Genomic DNA, 23,781 nt, shown 5'->3' with positions numbered 1-23,781 from the left:
TTTTTTCTAACTTTTTTCAAAGACTAAAATGAATATGTGTACGTAATTAATGACTTCTCTAAGGGTAATAAGGGCAAACATAAAATTGTAAAATATAAGACAAAGATTCACTTAAATGAACTAACATGGATTCTTAATACATGCAACCATTACAAAAACTAAGTTAATTTTTCTTAAATGCCACCGACAACAAGTTAATATGTTTAATTTCTCCACATTATATATATATCAGAAGAAATACAGCAAGACGAGAAATACGATCGAAACTAATATCTCTCCGAGTGCATTGCCATCACGATCATCATCATCGTCATCATCATCATCAGAAAGGGTGGGCCAGATTCGTGCTCTGAGGAACCGTAAATCGCGTTTAACACGAAAGAACTTGTGGTACAAATGGAAGAGATAAACAACCATCAAGATAAACAGTGTCCAAATTCCTTCTCCCCCATCGAAATTCGTCACGCGCGATAATACGATATTCCAGTTCTCTAACACGATCATGGAATCTACACCGTTCATAATCAGCCTTTGCCACAGATTTCTGTCGGGAAAAAAACAAAACAGCTTAAACATTAATATTATTCAAATTTGATAACCGATGAATCAAATCGAAGATCGACGTTGTAGAATGATAACCTTGTCGAAGTAGTCGTCTCGGTTTCATCTTGCTCAAAATGCATACTTTGCTGAGAAGATGCATCCTACATGAGAAAATATAGACAGACACATAATAAGTAGAATTAAACACAAAATATATCATGTTTTTTAAATTTAAAAATTATCCACAAATAGTTAGAAACCGATCGAGCAGCGTACACCAAGGTCCGAGGGTTGATCAAGAATATTCGGCTCCGGGCTTCTAGGCACTACTGCAAGCAAACTCGTGCGTTCATCTTGATCAACTGATGTAACCATGATTCTTGATCTTGCCCTAGGAACGGGACGAGAGATATTACTCGAGCAATCCCGTAAATCGGCACGTAACCAAGAACCGAACTTCTCGGGTCCAGGTGGAAACTTACAAGTCCTAAAACTATCACCCATTCTACCACACTGATAACAAAACAACCCCAAATTCTCATACTTGAAATCGACCCAAACCCGGGTCAACGACCCGGGTCGGTTCAGCCAAAACCCAGTCAGTATCGGCTTTCGAACATCCAAGCTCACTCTCAATCTCAGATATCCCTTATCAGAAATTTTGACACACGACACGTGCCAATCGGAGCAGATAAAAGTCCCTAAAATGGAACCGACATTCGACCCGTTTCGCCGGGTCAAGTAGTTCAACGGCAGGCCGTGGGCTTGAACCCAAAACGGCGAGTACGAGAACTCCAACTCGCGCGTGACTTCGCCTGAAGTACAAGTCGACAGAATCATGAGACCAGTGCCCATGATTGTCCAAGGTGTGTTTTTTACGACGTTAAATAAATCTTTTTGGTCCTGGAAAACGAACATGAACATGTTGCGGCCGATTTTGGTGACGGTTAGCCCCAATCTGCAATTCCAATTTGTGTGTGTGAAGGATTGAACTAGGGTTTGATCTACAGACCAGGGGAGAAGGATCTTTCCTATCAGGCATTGGTTTTCGTATACTTTGGTTACTTCTTCGTCTACTTCGAGATTGATGGGTGGAATTGAAAGCTCTGTTATTTCCATTTTTTTTGAGATCGGAGGGTTTAGGGGAAAAATCAATGGTGGAGAAGATCAAATGGTCAACTGCTGTGATTAGGGTTTTGACCTTTTGGGTTGAAAAGTATGAAGAAGAAGAAGAAGAGAGAGAGAGGAACAAGACATTGAAGTTTGAAGATAAGACAAAGGTGTCCTGAATACTAGGTTTAGCTCTGTTCTGCTTTTTCCTGTTTTTACTACATTTTGTTTTCTTGATTCTATTTTTGGTTTTTCAGACTGAGGAGAGAGAAACATGCGAAATTGAGTAGTGAGAGAAGATAGACAGAAACAAAACCCTGTAAACTGCAGCTGGTGAAAACAGGGGAGGGGGGTTTTTGCAGGGAACAAAGACAAAAAACAGGGGTGTGTTATGTGTACGGGTTTTGGATATGCTACATCTCGTGTAATGCACCTGGTGATTCTACACCATTGATGGTGATTCTACACCATTGATCTGGCTAGTGGCTAGTTATTTGTATAAATTTATGATACAAAATTATTGGGTGTATGTAGAATCTCATAGACCAGTGTGTACGTACGTATTTACTTTATCCTTTGATTGTATTTTTTGGAAAACATTGTGTTGTTTTAGAAAAAAGATATGTGTACATAGGCGTTGTTTTGTATCAAATTTATGTTACATATTCATTGAATTGTGGTTAAGTCCCTATCTAAATCTATTTGTGTTGATAAAAAGGCTATATTCGTTTTATATACCATCTTCCTATAAATTACCTATGTCCTATACTAGTAAAATCACCTATATGAAACTATATTAATGGACAAGTATGAAGCCGACACGTGTCCTCTATGACACGTGGGCTGGATAACCTCCATTTCATTAAGTCCATCAGTTTAATTTGGGCCTTATTCATCTGTAATACCCGGCCCAATACAATTTCAGCCCATCTCTTTTTTCAGTAGCTGAAACGGTGTCGTTTCATTCTTCAGATTTAATTCCAAAGATCCCATCTTTGGCACACATCGAAGTCGTGTGTCTTACTTCTATGGTTTCTTCTTCCCTTTTCTACCAAAATCCAACTAGCTTCCTCCAAGCCGCCGCCGCAGCCGCCGTCGTGCCGATCCGCCGGTGAACTCTTACGTCAGCAGATTGGAGATTCTGACAATTAAGAGAGAAGATGCACGGGAGGCCGCGGAAAGCCCCTACTGATGAAGAGCTAGAAGCTTCATCCAATAAAGCCGTTAAACTTCGCGATCTCCAATCTCAAGTTCTTCAATTTCACCGCAACAAAATGTATGTTTTCATTTTATTTCTTTGGTATTTTTTCTGATCTAGCTAGGGTTTTTTCGGTTGACCTACTTCTTTTTTTCTTTTCTTCTGGTGGGGGTTAATTTGCACCAATATTTGTTGCAGATACACGAAAGAAGCGATTGAAATCAGCGCGAAGCTATTAGAATCAAATCCCGAGCATTACACTGGTTGGAATTACCGGAAGCTCGCTGTTGAACACCTTCTCGATCACCTGCCGGAGAACGGAGTTGATTCCGAGTCAATTCAATCAATTCTCGATGAAGAGCTGAGACTTGTAAGTTAATTTTGCTTTTCATTTGTTATGCTCTTCTCGGTTGACTGAAATTGATGCTAGCGTCGACTAGGTGTTCCGTGTGTTTTGTAGTATACATTTGTTAATATTAACTGATGGACTGGTTAGAGTGTGATTTTCTGTTTAGGTAGAGAATGCGTTGAAGAGGAATTTTAAGTCCTATGGAGCATGGCATCACCGCAAATGGATCCTAAGCAAGGGCCACTCGTCCACCGACAGGGAATTACGGCTTCTGAGCAAGTTCCAGAAGTTGGATTCTAGAAACTTCCATGCATGGAACTACAGGAGGTGAAGTTCTGCAATTTTCATGTCAACTGGATAAACTAATGGTTGCATCTGTTAACTTGGTTCTTTTGCGGTGGCTCTTCCAGGTTTATATCAGCACTAAAGAAGATTCCAGACGAAGAAGAACTTCAATACACAACTGATATGATATATGATAACTTCAGTAACTATTCTGCGTGGCATAACCGAAGGTATTTAGTAGTTTTTTCTTGTTACTTGGAGCATCATATTGTCGTCATTTTGATACATGTATCCTGTTGTAGTTGATAACTAGTGTTGGAACTGGTTATTCTCAAGCAATGATGTATTACAAATCAATCACCCATGCTACCGGAAACATTTATAGCATAGCAATGGGAAGAAGCTAAAAAATTTAACAGATCATGTTATATATAGCTTGACGACACTAGAATTTTTCATTTTTACACATTTATTATATTCTATTATACCATCAATATGATACTGTGGAAATATTACCGATATAGAAATAATGGATTTACATCTTAAGCCAAACTTTTGTACAGAAGAGATTGTGGATATAAAACAACTTCTTTTATGTTAGTCAACTGTAATTTAATTGAAATTATTTGACCTTTTCTTCTCGATATGCTTGCAGCGTGCTTTTGTCTAATCTACTGGAAAAAGGAGGAAAGGGATATGATGGTAGAGGGACTGTTTTGGGAGAGGAGTACGAGTTTGTACGCAATGCTCTTTTCACAGACCCCGATGACCAAAGTGGTTGGTTTTATCATCTATGGCTTCTCGAGCAAACATTGAAGCGGGAGCCTCTGTTTCTTTCTTCCTGGCCTCCTAATGGATCTACTCTCTGTTTATCGATTGATGGTTACTTAAACAGCCAACAATCATTGCCTATACTCCATTTTCAGTCTAAAACAAGAACATTCCCTCTCGTTTTATATTTCAGCAAAGCTGTTGAAGGTGTAAGCTCATCTACAGTAACTGTTGAATCTGAATATAATGCTGGGGGTGATCTTATTTGGAGACCACTTTCACCGGAGAAATTTGGTTTTTCCCGAGCCTGGTTGACTTATCTTAAGTTTTCCGATAAAGTGCATTCTTTAGAGTCTTGCCCTGTAAAGATTACGGTTGCACACTTTCCGGGTATTATTTCTTCAAGTGGTATGCCATGTAGCCGGTCTTGTCATCTATCTTTCACTGTGTGTGTGCCTGCTAGTGATCAAGAATTTCCTGAGGTGCAAACGGCTCACAGAATATCGTTGGAGGAAGAAAACTTTAAAGCTCTTGCTACACAATCTGAAGAAGCAAAGTTGGTCCACTCACTATCTAAACTGGAAATCGAAAAGGTGAACAGACCAACCACTTGTAAGCAGAGTTTGGAGACTATATCCAATGAAATAGCTCACTGCCAGGAATTGTTATCATCAACAGATTGGTAAGCTAGATCCACACTGGATTATTTATTACGGGTAGTTTATAGAAGATTATTGTTTCTTAAGGTTCTCGATTTTTGATTTTTCTTTTTGCTGTAGTAAAATTGGAAAACTTACTCTTGCAAGACTATGGATGGCCCGCAACACATTGATCACATACGGCAGCACGGATGATGGAACTGAGGTCCATTATGAAGATATTCTTGCACTCTATCGTGATTTAATGAAGATGGACCCTGTTCATATTTGTTACTACGAGGATGAGTACAGTTTAGCCTTATGGAAGCAGGTGAATCTCCCTTTTCGTTGACCGAAGCACATTAGTTATCTTGTATATGGATTAAATGTTGCATTTGACGTATGTTAGCTACTTATTGCAAAGCCAATCTATAATCTGTTCCAAATATTTGTGAGTGAGAAAAATGTGTGCAGTAGCGTAGTTTCTTTCATTATCACGTTACTTATATGCATGAATTGACTTCGTGATTGTTCTGCAGGCGACTTCAAATTTAGTCTCTTTGTTGAAGCACTGTTATCAATACCAAGAAACGTCTTCACCACCAAGCATGAATCGTTATTTATGTGTACGACTAAATGGTCTCTCACTATCACGAATCGGGAGTATGGAGCACTTATTGTGGGTTCAAATGTTAGATCTCAGCCACAACAAACTCCGATCAATTGAAGGTAGTTAACACACAATATCTTTTCATGCTCGTTGGCCTTTTATTATTATTACTATTATTATTATGGATGAAAAAAACGGAATAATAAGTTTTCAATTTTCACTCACGTCTCAGGATTGGAGACTCTTCAACTGCTCTCCTGCTTGAACCTGAGTAACAACAAAATCTGCAGTTTTACTGCCCTGGAGCCGTTGAAGAAGCTCAAATCCTTACAAGTATTAGATATATCATATAACGAGATCGGTGCTCACTCTATCGACACAAGAAGATATCTGTGCTCTTCTCCTCTGAATCATGCACTTGTAAGTGAATGGCATTTCGATAAATTTGCTAGTGAGGATGTCACATTGAAGGACCATTGGGATGCTTATCTAATTTTCGACAACCTGAATTTGATACAATTAGAGATTACGGGAAATTCAATTGTAGATGAAAGGTTGAGATCGTTCTTGTTTAAGTTAATGCCATCGCTGAAGTGGATCGACGGTGAGAGCAAGTGCGACTAGGTTTGTTTAAACAAATGATAATATTAATACGAGGGTTTGTTTTTCCTCTAGTCTTGGTTAATTATTGCAGTGAATACAATGTACAATTCCTGTTTATTAAGATTTTTGGTGTAACATCTATATATTGCATGTCTGGTTATAGTTTTCTTTAAATTGAATGCGACGGATTTTAGTGGATGTATATTTGTTTTTACCGAAAGGAGTAATTACAAAGTCAGATTTATTAGTGTGTGCCACGTGGACAGAATCAATTGGTTAGTTGGCTTGAATCACGATTACATGACATGCCCCAAATTTTGTGGAAGTCTAGTTGGCAGATTAGAAGAGTCTCATGTTTATTATAGCCAAAACTATGCTCAACTGAAATTGCAAAATAGACATGGTAGACTTTCCCAAAATAGTAAACTTTATAAACATGGTGCTGACACCACTAATACAAGGAAAATTAGATTTTATAGCTGATTATTTACATTGGTGAATTTGAACCGTAGATCTATACATAATCACACACACTAATACATCAAATCGGTGCTGACTTATTTGTATTCGGTCGTTTTCAACTTTAACGAGAAAAAAAGATACAACTATTGCATCTTTGAAGATGAACGAAAACCCCACATTGAGACATGATTTTTGGATTAGATGTCATTTCCATTCAAGAAATTTAAATATGACCAAAATCTCCATCCATCCATTATTGTTGGATCATATTAATTCATCAAGGACCAAACTTCAAATTCTTACTCTCTTCGTATTTTTTTTCATCTGTAACAAAATTTGAATTTCTTTTAATATATTTGCATATTGCATAACGAAACTATTGTACCAACAATCTATTTATCTCGAGGAAAATTCCTTTTTATTTTTTCCTTTAACCAAGAAAAAATAGAAGAAAAAATAAAAAATAAGGGATAACAATTAATTAATAATTCACCAACTTTGTGATGTTAAAGATGATGAACAACTCAATAGTTCTTCCAAATATTCAACTCCCAAATCCTCAAAAACCACCACATTTTCCATTTTGTTGTTAATATCACCATCACCCCCTAAACTCTTGGTAATACTTTTTTTGGCCCCTGATTTCTTCTTCTTCCTCATGGAATGCCTCATCTTGAGAGCAATCACCGGCGAACACCCCTCTTCAATCCCGCACTTCATTTCCCGCAGCGACTCCCTCACTCTCTCCACCGGAAAATTCAGCACCGCCGCGCAACCCCTCATGGCGAACGCCGCCTGATCGTACGCCAGGGCGGCCGCCTCCGCGCTGTCGAACGTGCCAAGCCAGACTCTGACACCGTTCCTGGTGGAGTCCCTTATCTCAGCCGCGAACTTCCCCCACGGCCGCCGCCTCACTCCCCTGTAGGGCTTCTCCCTCTTCTCCTCCGCCGCCATTTTTGCCGCGGAGGAGCTGACCTCTTCTTCCTTCATGACTGAAGAGCTGGAGTTTGAGTTGTTGGAGTTGGAGTTGGTGGTGGTGGTTTCTTGTACTTGTGCTAAAACGCCGTAGAGAAGCATTTCTTGGGAATCGTTGAAGTTGAAAGGGAGGCCGGAAAGGGAATCGTATTCCCAGGAATTGGGAATACCACCATCATTGGAATGGAATTCCGATTCCGGGGTGTTAGTGTAATCGTTATAGAATGGATATTCTTGATCTTGGAAATTGAAGAAAAAAGAGTCCATTGTTTTTTGAGAGTTGAGTTTTGATTTTTGATTTTTGCAGGTTTTGCATTACTTTAAATTTCAACTCTGGGGGCCATTATATACCCGGAGAAAAAAAGGGATCTTTTAGTGGAATATTTTATTTTATTTTATTTTATATTAATTTTTAAACAAATAAATAATATATATTTGTTTGGGGATTTAATTAATTATTACAGTAGATAGGGAAAGGTGAAAATTAGAGGGAAAGAGGGGATGTTTTTGGGAGTTGTTAATACTGAGTTCTTTGTACTGGAATTTTATGATTTTATTTAGTTTCAATTTATGACACGTGAGTCAAACAAGAACGATGACGCACGGCGGCGGAGGGTCCCACCGTAATTTCCAATGTTACACTTGCAGTACTCCATAAAGTTAGTTATTAAAATTTAAAGGGTAAATTACAAACACCCCCCTGAGGTATGACCAAATTACAAAAACACCCCTATTGTTTGGATAATTACAACCACTCCCTCAACTCATCAAATTTAGTGGAATCTTCGAGATTATATGAAATATTATCACTTTTGTACCCGTTTTATCCCATTCAAACTCTACATTATGAAGCAAGATGACCATAATATGTGATTTTTGGCTTGTATATATCAGTTTGTGGTGCATCGGAAACTGTATTTTTTACACAAAAAGAGTCCAACTAGAGCACATTTCACGGAATCTAGATGACTATGTTGAATTTGACACCATAAAGGTGGAGGTATAAGAAAAAATCATAGTTAAGGGGGGTAAATGTAATTATCCAAACAAGAGGGGGGGTTTTGTAATTTGACCATACCTCAGGGGGTGTTTGTAATTTACCCTGAAATTTAAAATAAGATTTGTATGTTAAAAATTATTTTGAATATAAACTTACATGGAAAACTATATTGACGAAATTTAAATTAATCGTATTTTCACTTTACCACGGCTTTACACTCATAATCATTTATCAGTGAATTATTAGATTTTATTTATTTAATTTATGGAATTTAGGTTGGAAATTCACAAGTTTCTCTATTCTAATTTGAAAATTCAGCTCAGCAATTAATGATTCTGGTGGATAAATAGTATTACTCTTGTGATATCTGAATATTTTTATTTAATTTTGAATAAACTTTTGAAGGCAGTCAAGTCAAACATAAATTAAGACTATGAAAAATTGAAAATGACCTCCGAAGTATTCGTTCTTCTTCCTTTTCCCCCCATAACACGTTACCGTTACCGTTAGGTTAATTAAAATGTTTTTTTGTATTTATGTAATTTGAAAAATTAAATAAAATAAGTTTTAAAAAAACATGTAGTATTACATTTAGGATGATTCCAAAACTGCATCAGTCGAAGGTTCTTTTGTTTGAAATAAATATATACTGAGAAAATAATAAAATGGCCAGATTCAGGCCCTGGATTATTTTTATTTTATTTTTTGTTGTAAAAATAGTCATGGTCCTAAATACTTGTTGAAAGTCCTGATAAGATAACAAGTTGTTGTACGAATATCTACTACATTTAATTATGTGCACTCCAAATCAAATAATTGAATTACAATTATGATTTATATTGGTCCTTTTTGGAGGTCATAACATGACATTATATTATTGCTATTATTTTATTTATGGGCAAGTTGCAATTTTCAGACAAGAAATTTCATTTTCATGGGGCCCACTTGCATTGTGCTTCCTTGGGTCGTTTCAAAATCTTTAGGATAATTAAACCTGAAATTGTGCCATTCCTACACCAAAATTAACAAAAAATAAAAAATAATTTAATCATTGATACAACAATCATTAAAAAAAAAATTACCACTTATTTCAATGCTGGTTTCATTATTGTTTTAATGGATGAATTAATATAATATGTTTTTTTCTTTCCGAGCTTAAAAGAATTGAGGTTACATTAATTAGTTAAGAAAAAAAAAAATAGGATTTTGAGAAACAAGTGGGGCCCACGGCCTGTGGTGCAAAAAGGATACTGTTACGTCACTAGTTAGATTATCTTACGTCTATAGTGACGTAGATAGTGAGTTTTGTCGTGTAGTGGCTGCGACGTAGTATTATTAGCCTCGGCCCATATGCTGGCAATTCTTAAATTATTTTTTTTCTTCAATAACTTTAAATTATTAATATCTTGCTTATTTCTTTTTAAAGCATCCTATAATTATTAGAGATATAGACAAATGAATTTTCATTTTCAATAAAATAATAAGAAAAAGAAGAAAAATGGATTATGAGCTAAGCCCTAAAAAATATATTTTCATTAATAGTGCACTCAAGTTGGGCCAAGTAATTGCACTCATTGGGCTAGACCATCCCATCCATATTTCTTTACTATTTTTTAATAGAATTTATCTAAATAAAATAAAATAAAATAAAATAAAAAATATATATATAAATTTAATTTGGATGCATATTTGATTCATGTTTTTATTGATATCATGAAAAGTGAAATAAGTTAGTTGGGAATTGGGTTAGTTGTCTTGAGGAGTGTGGTTCCCACAATTTGTCAACTAAACAAAGAAAATTCTTTCATTTTTTTTTATTTTTTTTTTTATATTTTCCCCCTTTCTTTTTGAAATTAAGCAAAAAACAAATTATTACAGCAGATTCATCGTACGTGGTCATTTGTTTTAAATAAATTATGGTCTGTTTTGTAGTAAAAAACAATAGTTGTTTTAATTTTGATATATCAATCATTTTATGGACCCAAAGTTGACCAGGATTTGTGGTCCACATCCCTCCATTAGATTAATATTTGTATGTGAAATTAAAAACTAAACATTAATTTGTATAGATAAAATTTAAAAAGAGAGGATTAGGGTAAAATAAAAATAAAAATAAATTTGCATTATTCATATTCTAAAGCAGATAAATAATTTGTGCTAAGTTTATTAAATTTATTTGAGTGATTTCATAGATAACCATTAGCATTTGATGATTTAAACTAACATTTAACAGCTAATTAATACTAAAAGTACTATATAAATAATATAATAATTAATAATTGGATTTTAAGCTGACGTGTCCAAATCTCAAATTTGTTACTGACAGTGAACACCTGCAGAAAGGGGGGATGAATCGTTGCACACTAGCACTATAAGAAATAAAAATTAAAAAAAATATTAAAAAAAAAAATCTTTTAATTATAAGTTATAATCGTTTTTTAACTTAATTATGGGCCTTAGGACCAAAGAAACCCATAGGGCCTTACAAAATTAAAGAGGCCAGTGTAGGCCTTAGTCCACAACAAAAAGTCCTAGCAAGGGCCTATAAATAATTAAAGGGATGTGATGAATTAAATATTGTTTTAACTTCAAACGTGATTTTGACCATTTCTTATGCTGCGTTAGGCAAAATGCAAAACACGAACTCTGTAGTTTTTCGAGGTAGCTTTTGAATCAAACTTGAATCAACAAGATTGGATGTCATGACACCGACTACAACTTTGATGATTTGAATCATCTAAAATTCGAAATACAATTAATTCATGCATAATTTTATCGCCCTACAACATTCAATGTAACTGATTCATATTGGATTAGAGAACTAACTAAAATGACTACAATAATGTTCGTGATTTGGACTTCGCCGAAATCAGACAACGAGAAATTAAACCAAACATCTTACTAACTAGCTGATGAATTAATTAGTCAGCAAAAATATAAATTAATCCAAAACAATTCGTTATAAGAACATTAGGTTCATGAATGTAATAATATATATATATATATATATATATATATATATATATATATATATATATATATATATATATATATATATATATATATATATATATATATATATATATATATATATATATATATATATATATATATATATATATAAACAAAAAAGGTATAGTAGTTAGAATCAAAATCGCTTTGCCTTCGTTAATTAATCAACAGCCTATTTTTCACGACCACAATTGGGGCTGCTGTCTGCAAATAATCACACTACCCACCCTTTCTTGGGAGACGATTTCCGACAAGCCGTAAGCACAATATGGCGTATCGTAGACTTGAAATTTCGTCTTACTGAAATAGACAACTCGCCTAGTAAATTTTCAGATTTTAGAAAATTTCAACTCAACTATTTTCTAATAAATCACTAATACATTTTTTTTTTATTTTTAGTGTTTTATGCTTTGATTATTTCTTCATAAGGACATATTCCAATTAGAAGAGTAACAATTATTAGGGCTTATAATATTTTTAAATGTTAAACCTAAATTGACAATATTCCATGTCTAGGACATGATCCCTACATATTTGGTCAGAGTCAACACCGTCGCGTTTGACCGAATAATCAAATATTGACTTTCCTCCTTACAGCAACCTATATATATATATATATATATATATATATAATCCCATAATTACAAATCAATTTCGGACGCTATATCTGGACAAACAAATCAAAGTATATATAATTATTAATTATTAATGGAAGCATCCAAAGGCGGCGGCGGCGGCGGCGGCGGGCAAAGAGAAGTGAAATACCGGGGCATTCGCCGGCGGCCGTGGGGTAAATTCGCCGCCGAGATACGGGACCCCAACCGAAACGGCGCGCGGCTGTGGCTGGGCACGTTCGAGACGGCGGAGGAGGCGGCTAGGGCTTACGACAGGGCGGCGTATGCTCTGAGGGGTCATCAGGCGATTCTCAATTTCCCCAACGACGGCCATTACCGGAATACGCCAGCAGAGAGCAGCAGCCGCCTGGCGCCGAGTGGCAGTATTGCGAATACTCGGGGGCGGCCACCTCAGGCGGCGCTTCGATATGAACCGTCGCCGGAGTACGCCGGAGAGGAGGTGGGGCCGTCGAGGGGGGCCGGGGAGGAAGTAATTGAGTTGGAGTATTATGATAATAAGTTGCTTGACGATCTTCTTTCGACACAATTTCAGGAAGATGATTGTAATTACAAGAGATCATCAGATAATAATTGGTAGTTTAATTTCTTCATTTTTGTTTGTTCTTTGTTCTTATTTAATTATTTATATATGTAACACCCTAATTATTTCTTCTTAAGAGTACGTTACGTACCATTATTTATAATGGCCTGTTTTAATTAATTCCTTTCAAATCAATCATCTCTTGCAAAAATAATGGCATTTTATATCTACTCATGATAAAATGGAATGCAGCAGGGAATACATGTTTATTTGTTTTGTAGAAGTTTAGTTTCGGGTTTAATTTCTGAACAATACAATATATATATTGGTAATGCAGAATCATTTGAAATTGATAAATTTGGGAGATTATCAAATTGGACAGTTGATCGAAAATTTTGGAATAGGTTGTTGTTGCCCGAACATTGAGATCGACTGAAAGAGACATGATCGATTGAGCAGATTGTCTAGCCTAGCTATTGATCGACTAAATCATCTTGCACACCACTAGCTAGTAAGAATGGAATTAATATGTATGTGTATCTATATATATATCTGTATATATGTATATGTATACATTGTATATACTAACTTTGTGGGGGTGCAAATTAAATTTAATTGGCTGCTAATTAATGTTTATCATGATGACTACTGAGGTTCATAAGTATATAATTGGCTAGTCCATTAATTCAGGGCATGCCCTGTGATTCAGAGTTTTTTTTTAGTTTAATGTTTTTTTTAGGGTTAATATGCTATGAGCCCTTCAAACAAAACATAATTTGAACTAAATGACAAGTTTAAATCCATTTTTTTAATTAAATCCATAATTTGAAATAATATATGCCTCACATCCCTATATAAAAAACAACCCCTATCTTACCCTTATACCCTCAATCTTATAAATTAATTATTTACGTTTCTCCGTCAGATCTATTCTTCTTCTTCTTCTCGCTTTCTCTGGCTCTCTTTCACTCAATTTCACTCTCTCTCGCACCACTCCGTGATTGAAGAAGGTGGTGGCTATGGCGACGACCATAGCGGTGGAGGCGGCGGCATGGGAAAGGTAGTTATCAAGGTAAGAAAGCGACAACGATGGGATGAGCCGTTGTGGTCGGCGGCGCTCAAAGTTCGAGGGTGATGCTGGCCAGCGGCGGTGCTCGGAGTTTCGAGAATGGTGTTGGTGGTCCGGTGATGTTGGGCGAAGGTGATGACGGCGTGGGTGGGGTGGGTGGTATATCCTTAGTGGCGTGGATGGGGGTGGGTGGTCTTTGGCGTCACGGATCTAGGGTTTGGTGGGTGGATCTAGGGTTTGGTGGGATGGATCTAAGATTTTTCGATTTGATGTCTATGGGTTACTATGGGTGTGTGGCGGCTAGGGTTAAAAGGAGATGCTAGGGTTTCAAGAATATGCTATCGGAGATGTCTATGGATTACTACGGGTTACTATGGATTACTACAGTTTCTTATGGGTGTCTATACATGACTGAGACCGATTTTTTTTTTTAAATTCATAATTTTTAATATTACGTAGAAAAGAATGGAAAAAATAGATTCCTAAAATACTGAAAAAAATACGAAAATGAATAATAAAATAAAAAAGAGTAATGTGTTCTACGTCAAAAAAAAAAATGTTCGATGCAAAATGAAATGTTAAATGCATAATAAAAAATGATAAACGCAGTTTAAATATTATTTGATGCAAATTTTATATTTTGTGTGTGGAGGGCATTTTTGAGATAAAATTTATAAAAGATGTGAAGCAAATGTTTTGTTATACTTGTCATTTAGTTCTAATAAGTTTTATTATTAGAGACCTATATCGTAAGGCCCCTTTTTTTTAATCTAAAATTGCTAATTAAAGAAAATCAAACCTATCCAAGCTGTTTAATTTCCTCATTTGGTTATGCATAAGTTCACTCGGGTATTGACGAAATTACGTAAAAATAAATTCAATATTTACTATCTGGCACAATAACAGATGGTACGCAAGAAAAAGAATCGTTTGTAATATCAACTCGCTCGTAATATGGTTATTATCATATAATTACTAGTGAATTTTATTATAAGTGGTATATTTATACATCATGAGGTAGCTTTGATCATCATCACATCAGAATCCCTACTTCAGGTGTTACATTCTTAATTACGTAATTGATCGACGTAGTTCAGGCGATAATACAGTTAATAATGTGCTCGGACTTTAATACGCATAACCAAACAACAGCAAAAACACTAGCTACAAAAGATACAGTGAAGTGTAGAAATAACACTCTACGTTTACGTTTACGTGGATTTTTTTTTTGGATTAATTTATATTTCTGTTAATTTGTAATTAGATTAAATAATTAGAAAACGTCCCATTATCAAGCTCCACGTGGCAGAGATCATCAATCCGTAATAATATTTTGGTCCCGTTTTGAAGTATTACCACTTTCAAAATTTTGATTTTCTTTTCAAACTTGACGTACCATTGAAAGTCAACAACAAACACCTCAAATTTGAAATTATTTTCTTGTTTTTTTCTTTAATATTCCATCAATTTTCAAACATTTTTATTTGTTTTTATTGTAACAGATGAATCATACAACGAAAAACCAGTGTGCATGTACAAACAATTATTAACCACTAAACTTGTCAAATAAGTGAAAAAACTCTGATTCATCAATAAAAATATGATAATAATTAATAATAAAATAAATAATATACAAACAAGAAGATGACGTCACGTTTCGATACGTCACGTTGAATCATCACATTCATGCATCATTCACGTAGTCATATGCTGATTTTGAATTATTAAATATAAGATACGGTTTTGGTAAGATTAAGAATTATTAAATGTTCAAACAATCCCTGCTTTAATTTGTTGTACCCTTTTAATGATACTTAATTTATTGATGCTGATGGGAATTTATAAACAAATCCCACTCAGAATGCTTTTATTATCAATTTGATCTAATTCACTTTATTGGGACATTTAATTAATTGATTTTATATGTAAATAAATTGAAAATTGAAGTTTGTTGACAAACCCTGCACTTGATTAAAACAGATTTATTTTTAAATACAGTATTTTGATATTTACTCACAATCTCAATTTCTACTATTTTAATTTAATTTGCATACACTGCCAAGATTTACGAAAGTTGTCATAATACAGCTGATGTAATAAGCAACGTAATGGCATGTGCGTCATCAATAAATCATTAGCAATTAAGTTAATTAGTACTTACTTAATTCATTAAATTGACAAAGTCTTGTGGTAATTAGTTAATCTTTATTAGTCATCAGTGATGTCATGATATTAACATCATTAGCAACTAATCGTATGCATAATGACGATCTAATAATAATTTACAGTGACGACAGTGTGAGGTACGTACTTTGGTAGGTGTGACGTAACAATGATCGAGGTCTGTTAATTATATTAAAGTTATTTGTTTTTAAACTACAAATTAAATTGCACAGAGGGGTAATGACGTAAGCAGTTCGTCACAGTAGTAGTAACTCTTACATTTTTATTAAGTCAACCATTTTTTCCCGGGTGAGGAAGACTTTATGAGTTGACTTTTGGTTAGTCAAGCTCGACATCAACATGCATAATACGCAATCAAGAAACTCAGAAAACTAGTCAATAAACATTGGCAGATCGAAGTACAAAATCTTATGATTAACTTGCAAGAAAAGTACATTATTTTCCATAGCTTTACAAATCGAAAAAAAAAAAATTCAAAAAAAAAATAAAAAAAAAACTGCAGTATATAATATCATTATCCCAAAATCAAAAGTAAAAAAAAAAAAAAAAAAAAAAAAAACAGAGTATTAATTTATTTATTTCCAGTGAAAAGCAGAAGCATAGTGATTTCTTTTCTCTCCAAATTCAAGAAGGTCTTCCAACAGCTTGTTATCATAGTACTCGAACTCGAAAACCTCCTTCCTCTGTTCTGACGAGGATGATGCTGACGTGGATGATGCTGACGTGGATAATGCTGACGTCGTCGTTGTGGATGAATGACAATTATTACTAGTACTGGTGAAGAAGGAATATTCTTCCGGGAAATTAAGTACAGCCATGGACCCCCTCATGGTGTACGCCGCCAGGTCATAAGCTCGCGCCGCCTCCTCCGCCGTGGCGAACGTCCCCAGCCACACTCTCGCCCCGTGGTTATTGCAATCCCTAATCTCCGCCGCGAATTTCCCCCACGGCCGCCGCCTCACTCCCCGGAATTTCACTCCTTCTCCGCCGCCGCCGCCGCCGCCATCTTTGTCTTCTTTAGCTGCTGCTGCTCTGTCTTTGGAATTTCCTTCCATCTCTATTTTTTTTCTCTCTCTCTCTCTATATCTCTGTTCACTCAAAAACACACACAGTGATCGAAAAACTATGCCAAGAATTGACGTATATACACGTATTATATATATACATAATATATATAAAAACTGGATTAATTAAAATGGTCAAATTGTAAATGTGGTCCTGAGAAAATATAATCCAGCAGATGGGGTTGATGATGGCCTAAGTAATCTAGTACAAGAACGCATTAATGGGTAATTAATTAATTAATATTTTATTTGGACTGTGAGATTATTATTATTTAAATAATATTGTTGATTTGGGTGATTGAATTATTTAAGAAATAAAAGAAATTCCGGAAAACGTAGGCAGATCGAAAGGGACCCCAATTGGGAAAGTTAACGAATCTTGATGTACAGTTTTTCAACTTCAGATGTGTTTACTGTTTAGTCTGCTGATGTCATCATGATGACGTTTTTTTGGCATCATTGGCTGACGTCACTTTTTATTTATTTTTTATTTTTCAATAAAAGAATCCTGATAAATTGAAGATTCTGATGGCTAATTGGTGTATTAGCCGACCATGTGTTAAATTGTTTATTTTTGTAAAAAACTTGGACTTGTAAATATTTATTGCATAAATAAGTTTTGAAGTTGTAAATAACTTTTCGTGTTCGGAAACGTTTCGTGGCGGAAACTTAAAGACACCTGCGAGACACTTTACGGACTATTTTGCAATTTATAGAAAGTTAGAAACATGTTTCAATAGCAAATTTTCAAATTTTTTTGTTGTTTCCCTAATTATCTTCATAATAGTGATCAACTGCAAATTGATAGTTAATTGTATAATTTATATGAATATATTTTTATGAAAATATAGAAAAATAATTTATATATAAACAAAAACATATATATATATATATATATAAATATACCCCCTATACTTTAATGTTTATAAATATACCCCCTACATAGTAAATATTTATTGGACTTTCGGTTCATAATTATGTATTTGGGCTTATACCACCAATTGGTTAGACTAGACCGTGGATCATAAAATTAATGAAAATGGGTAGTGCTAAAGCCCATTAACTTTGTACATAATTTTGATCAGCTGATTTCTATCATATATCAGCCCAATGTATTTTTTATTTAATAAAACTATTTGTCAAATAAAAAAAAAAAACATTATAGGATTAGTGCCAACAGAGGTCAGCACATAAACTGGGAAAATAACCAATGAAAATTGTCCATTTATTAATTACTTTTTTAAGGTACAGACACCATTTTGAAGTGCATCAGTAAAAGGTCCAAAAGGTTTGGAAACATTAACAAAATCCCTGAAGGATAAGGGTTGATAGATTGGAGGATTATCTTCATCAATCAGAAGTTTTGCTGGTTGGATTATGCAATCCGGGCTAGGATTGATAAATGTAGCAATTGTTGTTCTTGCTGCTTCTTGATTTGTCACCACCCTATGAGCTGCACTTCTCAGCTTCCCATTGCTTATAATCTGCACAAAACATACAAAAGATTCCAAACTTCAAGAAACTATTTTCACCCGAGAGACGATTGATTGTTCGAACCGAGACGGAATTTCGTAAATTTTATCAACTTTGGAATAACATTATTAAAAATTACCTCAATTTGGGTGCCAATGTTGACAAGAAATGCATTAGGGATAGCCTCAACTCCAATCCACTTGCCATCTTTGAGAAATTGAAGGCCTTCAACATTTCCTTGGTACAAAATTGTGATTAGGCTATGATCAAAGTGATTAAGTAATCCTAGTGTGAGAGTTGGATCCGGGCAAACCGGATAATTACTCGCCGTAAGAAATTGGACTTGGCTTATCCCTCCTAGGTATCCTTCCTCTAATCCCAATCCTTCACTAATCAGTTCCAGGATTACTAAACTCAATCTTCTTATTTCCTTTATGTATGCTCCCACAACATCTCTACAACAAAAACGACAACATATATTAGTGTTTCATTAATTTTGGATTTATTAATCAAAATGTACTAAGAAAATCTAACTAAAATAGAAAAAATATCAAAAAGTTGGAGCTGATAGAACTTGAAATCCTAAGAAAAACCCGGTTTACGGAATTAAAATCTTAATTTACTACAAAAAGATATTAAAATTTGAAGCATACTAAAAAAATAGCAATCGGACCGACTTTTGAGGGCCTATACGATGATCCCATAACTCATAATGCTAAAAATTATTGGTGATTTTGCTTCAACTAATAGTAACTGTCTTGAATCCAAACTCGACAGCCGTCTGAAGAATTGTTGTCAAATTACCATTTTGCCCTTTGTCGAATCGCGATACGTTGAAAATTCCAAAAAAATCAATATACACGTTCGATTGAATATGATTCTTCCGATCCGATAATTGAAAATGTGTATGAATGAATGAATATATATACCTATAGCGGGGCGGGTTTCGGGGCCAACGATGCATGCATTCGTCAAGAGGGTGGCATGGATGCTTAAGATTGTCTCTCCACAAATGAGCACCTTTGGCTGCAAAACTTGTACTTCCCATATAAACCCAACCACTTGAATTATTAGCCACCTCTTTCTTGATTTCCTCCATAGGCATGTTGAATATCTCCTCCATTACTTTCATTGCTTCACTTATTACATCCTCAGAAACCCCATGATTAATCACCTGTTTAATTAATTAATATTAACATTTATTACAAACCTTAATTATAACTTTAATATATATGTATGTATATATAATTATATTACCTGGAAAAAGCCATATTCTTGGCTAGCTTGAATGAATGTTTCAGATAAGTTGGATGAATTGTTTTCAAGATCAATGATTGGGATAGTGTTACAGAGAGGGATTTGTTGATTCCCAGGTCTATCTTCATCGGAAAAAACATGACTCTTTGGCACAGATTCAACATTAAACCACCTTCTTGACACATGATCATCATCATTAATCTCCATTATTATTGCCTTGGAATTTAATGATTTCTTGCAATAATCTTGACTTTTGGTTGATATTTATATGTATTATAAGTATAACATAATATATATCCAATTATATATATAGGATTTCTTTATTTTATTCAAAGAAACACAATTGTGATTATCTTACCTTGTAAAAAGCTTATTCTAATAACAAGATTTTGGCAACTTTGAATTATTAATTATGGTTTGCTAGCTACAAAATCTTATTAGGGAAAATAAGGGTCCCACATGGAGAAAATTTCTATGCTTTTTTTTATTTTATTTTTATTTTTTCTGTATTTGCCCCATGGCCCCCATGTGATTACGTATATTTGTAGAAATGCAACTATATTAGTGTATTTTACACGAAATTATCCTCAAAACTTTTTGCAAATTGCATTACAATCCATGGCATGTTCACATTTTGACACTTCTGTAAATTGAAGTCAGTCAATCATCTAGTAAAAATATGATAAAATCAGTGCTTTGTTGCGACGCATATTTTTTTAAGACATATTTTTATAAGGAAAGTATACTTGTAGGAGTGTAAAAACCAAAAAAGGGTTCACAAGAAATTTCTTAAAATATATAAGGGGCAAAAGTGCAATTTTTCCAATAAAAGAGCCCTTGCAAAAAATAAATGAATTATCTTTTTTTTTTTCCCAAAAGTGAGGGTGGTGAGGACGTCACCGCCATTCAATGACATTTTTTATGATTATTAGTTCTGAAAGGGATGATGTACTTCTAATATATTGATGATGCTGATTGTTGTGTATATATATATATATATATATATGTGATAATTGAATGATGCATTATTGTTTAGGAAGATGTCTTTATCAGCTATGTTTGTGGGAGTTTGAGGAGGTCGTAATCGGAAATCATGCTCAACAAGCTACCGTTAAAAAAATAAAAATAAAAATAAAAAATAAAAAATAAAAATCAAGAAATGGGCATAATGCAGAGTGTTGTGAATGCACATTTATTTTTTTATTTTTTATTTTGTTAATATATGTTAACTGAATGAATAATTTGAGTTGGTAAGTTGGTTACTGGTAAAATGATAGAAGAGAGGGAAAAGTAGAACAATTAATTTTCTTGCAACAGAAATAGAATAATAGAATAATAATAAATTGATGAGGGGATAATGTATGATGTAGTAAAATATTGTGTAGCAACAACTAAATATATATATATAAGGATGTCCTAATTAAGGTGCAAATGCACTTCCCCTGATCATATATAATTTGGTGGTGGTTGTTACGTTAGCTCCAAAATAATAATTACCAAAATTAAATTAAATAAAGTCAAATTTGTTGAAGGCTAAATTCTACCGAATTTGGACATTTAAATATATACATGAATAATGTGGATAAGCTTCTCTCGTCAAGTACACATAAATTGAACTAGTTTTTTCATAATGAAAAATTAGTGGAGGGGCTATGACCCCCTACCTGACCCTATACTTGCTCCGCCGCCACTAATATTAATTACGAAGTAAAAAAAAATACATACACACACTAATTGATGAAATATATATAGTTATATTGCACCTGTTACCAACTTCCAAACGTGCAAAAGCATAAAAGAAATAGTGGTGGTGGATGACGTCACCCACGCCGGTGTTATATATATATCGGTCAGCTTGGCCGGTGCTAATTGATTATATTTTCATTCCTATATATATTATACAACATTAAATTTATTTTTCTATTATAATAATAATAATAATAATAATAATAAGCATGTAATGTATATTAAATTGAGAAATATATAATGAGTGCAGTGCAGCTAATCTTTCCGTGCCATAGAAAATGTTACTAATGCATACACACACTTGATAATGCATAGATGCTCGTTTCGTTGACTTTCTGTCTTTTAACTGAAAATATATCATCAGTATTTCAGTATTCAGTACTAGAGAGAGAAATTAGAAACTTTGACTTTTTGTCAAATGAAAAAAATCAGAAAGGGCAGTTTAGATATTTCAAATATAAATAAATTGAAGCATGTCCCATGAGAACCCTTCTCTATCTATGCGTTGACGGTCAACTTGGGTTCCTCCTCCCCAACTCCCATGTCCATGTCTCAGCATCTTCATGCACATGTTTTACAACCTTTGACTTTTCATTTCCCCATACTCTCTCTCTCTCTCTCTCTCTCTCTCTCTCTCTCTCTCTCTCTTGATCTTATTCTTGCTTATACCTAACATCATCATCATCATCATTCAAACACAGTAGAGTGTATTAATTTCTTGAAACCTTCTCCATAAAATGGCTGCCTCCCAAACCTTCACTTTCCCACCGGAATATTCCCACTCTCTTCCCATAACCACCCAACCACCACCACCCTTTTCACACAACAACAACAACAACAGCGGAGTCCCGATAATAGCGGTCGCCATACTAGGCATCGCCGCCACAGCTTTCCTACTAATCAGCTACTACATCTTCGTCACAAAGTGCTGCTTCAGATGGCAACTCATCGACCCTTTGACGCGCTGTTTCTCCACCACCAGACAACAATCGCAACTGAACGACGACCCTTTCGCATCGTCCTACTCCCCTGCCACCTGGCAAACCCGTGGCCTCAACGAACTCCTCATCCGGCAAATCCCCACTTTCCAATACACCAATAAGCATCTCGGAGAAAGCAGCAGCAGAAGCACAACCACAACCTTGTCCAAATGTGTCGTTTGTCTTAACGAATTTCAAGACAAAGATATGTTAAGGATTCTCCCTAAATGTGGACATGCTTTCCATTTAGACTGCATCGATATCTGGCTCCAAACGAACTCCAACTGCCCTCTATGCCGGTCAACTATTTCCGGCAGGAACCGGTTTCGTTTCGACAGAATCGTTGCCCCGAATTCTTCGCCTCAAGATCCGATTTTTGCAAGTGACGAAGATTTTGTGGAGATTCAGCTAACTGGAGAAGAAGATGACGATGACGATTCGGGTGGATTCTTGGTGCAGTCGAGAAGCAATTCGTGGAGGAAGTTTTTCGAGCAGAAGAGGTCTAGACCTAGAAAATCCCATCATGTTTCGATTATGGGAGATGAAGGGATTAACGTTGTTAGAGAGAAAGACGAGCAGTTTTGCGGTGTGCAGCCAATTAGAAGGTCTTTTTCGATGGATTCTGCTGCGGATAGACATGTTTATTTGTCGGTACAAGAGATTTTAAGGCAGAATAGGCAGCTCAGTGAGGTGAGGAACTATGACGAGAGCAGTGGTAGCAGAAGCAGGAGGTCGATTTTCTCGTTCGGACATGGACGAGGTTCTTCGAGAAAGTCTGTTCTACCCTTCGAGTTTTAGCACACTGCAAAAAAAAAAAAAAAAAAAAAAAAACAGGGTTCTTTTTCCATTTTTTTGTGTGTCTATTTTTTGTGTTTAGAGTAGGATTGAAGGAATTAAGATTGCAGTATTAAAAGGTGCATTTGATTGTAAGAACAAGAACGTTACACAGGGGACGAAAAGGAGTCGTATAATTCTTCATGAATGAACGATAATGATTATGTTTCATCTCATTAGTAATTGGAGAGGCACAAAATGTGCCAATTCGAGTGTTGATCTTGTACGTAAAAAAAAAACTCGTTTCGTCTTTCATTTACACACAATCACACGCATACATGTGGATGTGTGCAAAATATGTACGGATCTATACACGTTCACTGAGTATATAGTATGAAACAAACGTGGAGTGTTTCCATCTCTATTTCTTTGTGTTGACTTCCTTATAAGTCAAGTGTGAAAATTTTAAAAAAATATATATAAATATATGTAACATGCAGAATAGCATTTAAAGCTTCAGATT

At 34.9% G+C, this 23,781-nt stretch overlaps 7 protein-coding genes across 7 annotated transcripts; 3 read left to right on the top strand and 4 right to left on the bottom strand.

Annotated features, from left to right (window-relative positions):
• Positions 1-89: 89 nt before the first annotated feature.
• On the bottom strand, positions 90-2,259 carry LOC105956556 (uncharacterized). Its single transcript, XM_012980411.2, has 3 exons — positions 820-2,259; positions 640-704; positions 90-544 (listed from the first exon to the last, which is right to left on the bottom strand). The coding sequence occupies exons 1-3, from the start codon at positions 1,660-1,662 to the stop codon at positions 229-231; spliced, it is 1,224 nt and encodes a 407-aa protein (XP_012835865.2). The 5' UTR covers positions 1,663-2,259; the 3' UTR covers positions 90-228.
• A 357-nt stretch (positions 2,260-2,616) lies between these two features.
• Positions 2,617-6,305, top strand: RGTA1 (RAB geranylgeranyl transferase alpha subunit 1). Its single transcript, XM_012975866.2, has 8 exons — positions 2,617-2,929; positions 3,050-3,221; positions 3,367-3,527; positions 3,611-3,715; positions 4,141-4,938; positions 5,036-5,225; positions 5,434-5,623; positions 5,737-6,305. The coding sequence occupies exons 1-8, from the start codon at positions 2,814-2,816 to the stop codon at positions 6,126-6,128; spliced, it is 2,124 nt and encodes a 707-aa protein (XP_012831320.2). The 5' UTR covers positions 2,617-2,813; the 3' UTR covers positions 6,129-6,305.
• Positions 6,306-7,028: 723 nt separating this feature from the next.
• ERF15 (ethylene-responsive element binding factor 15) lies at positions 7,029-7,861 on the bottom strand. Its single transcript, XM_012975876.2, has one exon. The coding sequence runs from the start codon at positions 7,809-7,811 to the stop codon at positions 7,059-7,061; it is 753 nt and encodes a 250-aa protein (XP_012831330.2). The 5' UTR covers positions 7,812-7,861; the 3' UTR covers positions 7,029-7,058.
• A 4,366-nt stretch (positions 7,862-12,227) lies between these two features.
• LOC105956567 (ethylene-responsive transcription factor ERF098) lies at positions 12,228-12,795 on the top strand. The gene has a single exon (XM_012980422.2). The coding sequence runs from the start codon at positions 12,265-12,267 to the stop codon at positions 12,766-12,768; it is 504 nt and encodes a 167-aa protein (XP_012835876.2). The 5' UTR covers positions 12,228-12,264; the 3' UTR covers positions 12,769-12,795.
• Positions 12,796-16,539: 3,744 nt separating this feature from the next.
• Positions 16,540-17,019, bottom strand: LOC105956577 (ethylene-responsive transcription factor ERF096). The gene has a single exon (XM_012980432.2). It carries the CDS (start codon positions 17,017-17,019, stop codon positions 16,540-16,542), a length of 480 nt encoding a protein of 159 aa, XP_012835886.2.
• Positions 17,020-18,221: 1,202 nt separating this feature from the next.
• On the bottom strand, positions 18,222-20,009 carry LOC105956588 (hyoscyamine 6-beta-hydroxylase). Its single transcript, XM_088817622.1, has 4 exons — positions 19,759-20,009; positions 19,431-19,675; positions 18,641-18,956; positions 18,222-18,512 (listed from the first exon to the last, which is right to left on the bottom strand). Exons 1-4 carry the CDS (start codon positions 19,963-19,965, stop codon positions 18,261-18,263), a joined length of 1,020 nt encoding a protein of 339 aa, XP_088673748.1. The 5' UTR covers positions 19,966-20,009; the 3' UTR covers positions 18,222-18,260.
• A 2,064-nt stretch (positions 20,010-22,073) lies between these two features.
• On the top strand, positions 22,074-23,531 carry LOC105956599 (RING-H2 finger protein ATL16). The gene has a single exon (XM_012980453.2). The coding sequence runs from the start codon at positions 22,242-22,244 to the stop codon at positions 23,280-23,282; it is 1,041 nt and encodes a 346-aa protein (XP_012835907.1). The 5' UTR covers positions 22,074-22,241; the 3' UTR covers positions 23,283-23,531.
• The last annotated feature ends 250 nt before the right edge of the window (positions 23,532-23,781 follow it).

The sequence above is a fragment of the Erythranthe guttata genome, chromosome 4 (assembly GCF_056151865.1).
Source record: "Erythranthe guttata isolate IM_541 chromosome 4, IM_541, whole genome shotgun sequence".
Classification (NCBI taxonomy): domain Eukaryota; kingdom Viridiplantae; phylum Streptophyta; class Magnoliopsida; order Lamiales; family Phrymaceae; genus Erythranthe; species Erythranthe guttata.
Note: the sequence above shows the minus strand (reverse complement) of the source record. Positions and strands in the feature narration are given on the sequence as shown.

Excerpts from the sequence above, each read along its gene's own strand:
- LOC105956556 (XM_012980411.2), bottom strand. The coding sequence starts at position 1,662 with ATGGAAATAACAGAGCTTTCAATTCCACCCATCAATCTCGAAGTAGAC. Across the intron at positions 705-819 it reads ATCAACCCTCGGACCTTGGT|GATGCATCTTCTCAGCAAAG; the intron begins GTACGCTGCTCG and ends TTTCTCATGTAG. Across the intron at positions 545-639 it reads GAGACGACTACTTCGACAAG|AAATCTGTGGCAAAGGCTGA; the intron begins GTTATCATTCTA and ends TTTTCCCGACAG.
- RGTA1 (XM_012975866.2), top strand. The coding sequence starts at position 2,814 with ATGCACGGGAGGCCGCGGAAAGCCCCTACTGATGAAGAGCTAGAAGCT. Across the intron at positions 3,716-4,140 it reads TCTGCGTGGCATAACCGAAG|CGTGCTTTTGTCTAATCTAC; the intron begins GTATTTAGTAGT and ends ATATGCTTGCAG. Across the intron at positions 4,939-5,035 it reads TTGTTATCATCAACAGATTG|TAAAATTGGAAAACTTACTC; the intron begins GTAAGCTAGATC and ends TTTTTGCTGTAG.
- ERF15 (XM_012975876.2), bottom strand. The coding sequence starts at position 7,811 with ATGGACTCTTTTTTCTTCAATTTCCAAGATCAAGAATATCCATTCTAT.
- LOC105956567 (XM_012980422.2), top strand. The coding sequence starts at position 12,265 with ATGGAAGCATCCAAAGGCGGCGGCGGCGGCGGCGGCGGGCAAAGAGAA.
- LOC105956577 (XM_012980432.2), bottom strand. The coding sequence starts at position 17,019 with ATGGAAGGAAATTCCAAAGACAGAGCAGCAGCAGCTAAAGAAGACAAA.
- LOC105956588 (XM_088817622.1), bottom strand. The coding sequence starts at position 19,965 with ATGGAGATTAATGATGATGATCATGTGTCAAGAAGGTGGTTTAATGTT. Across the intron at positions 19,676-19,758 it reads AAGAATATGGCTTTTTCCAG|GTGATTAATCATGGGGTTTC; the intron begins GTAATATAATTA and ends TTAATTAAACAG. Across the intron at positions 18,513-18,640 it reads ACATTGGCACCCAAATTGAG|ATTATAAGCAATGGGAAGCT; the intron begins GTAATTTTTAAT and ends TGTTTTGTGCAG.
- LOC105956599 (XM_012980453.2), top strand. The coding sequence starts at position 22,242 with ATGGCTGCCTCCCAAACCTTCACTTTCCCACCGGAATATTCCCACTCT.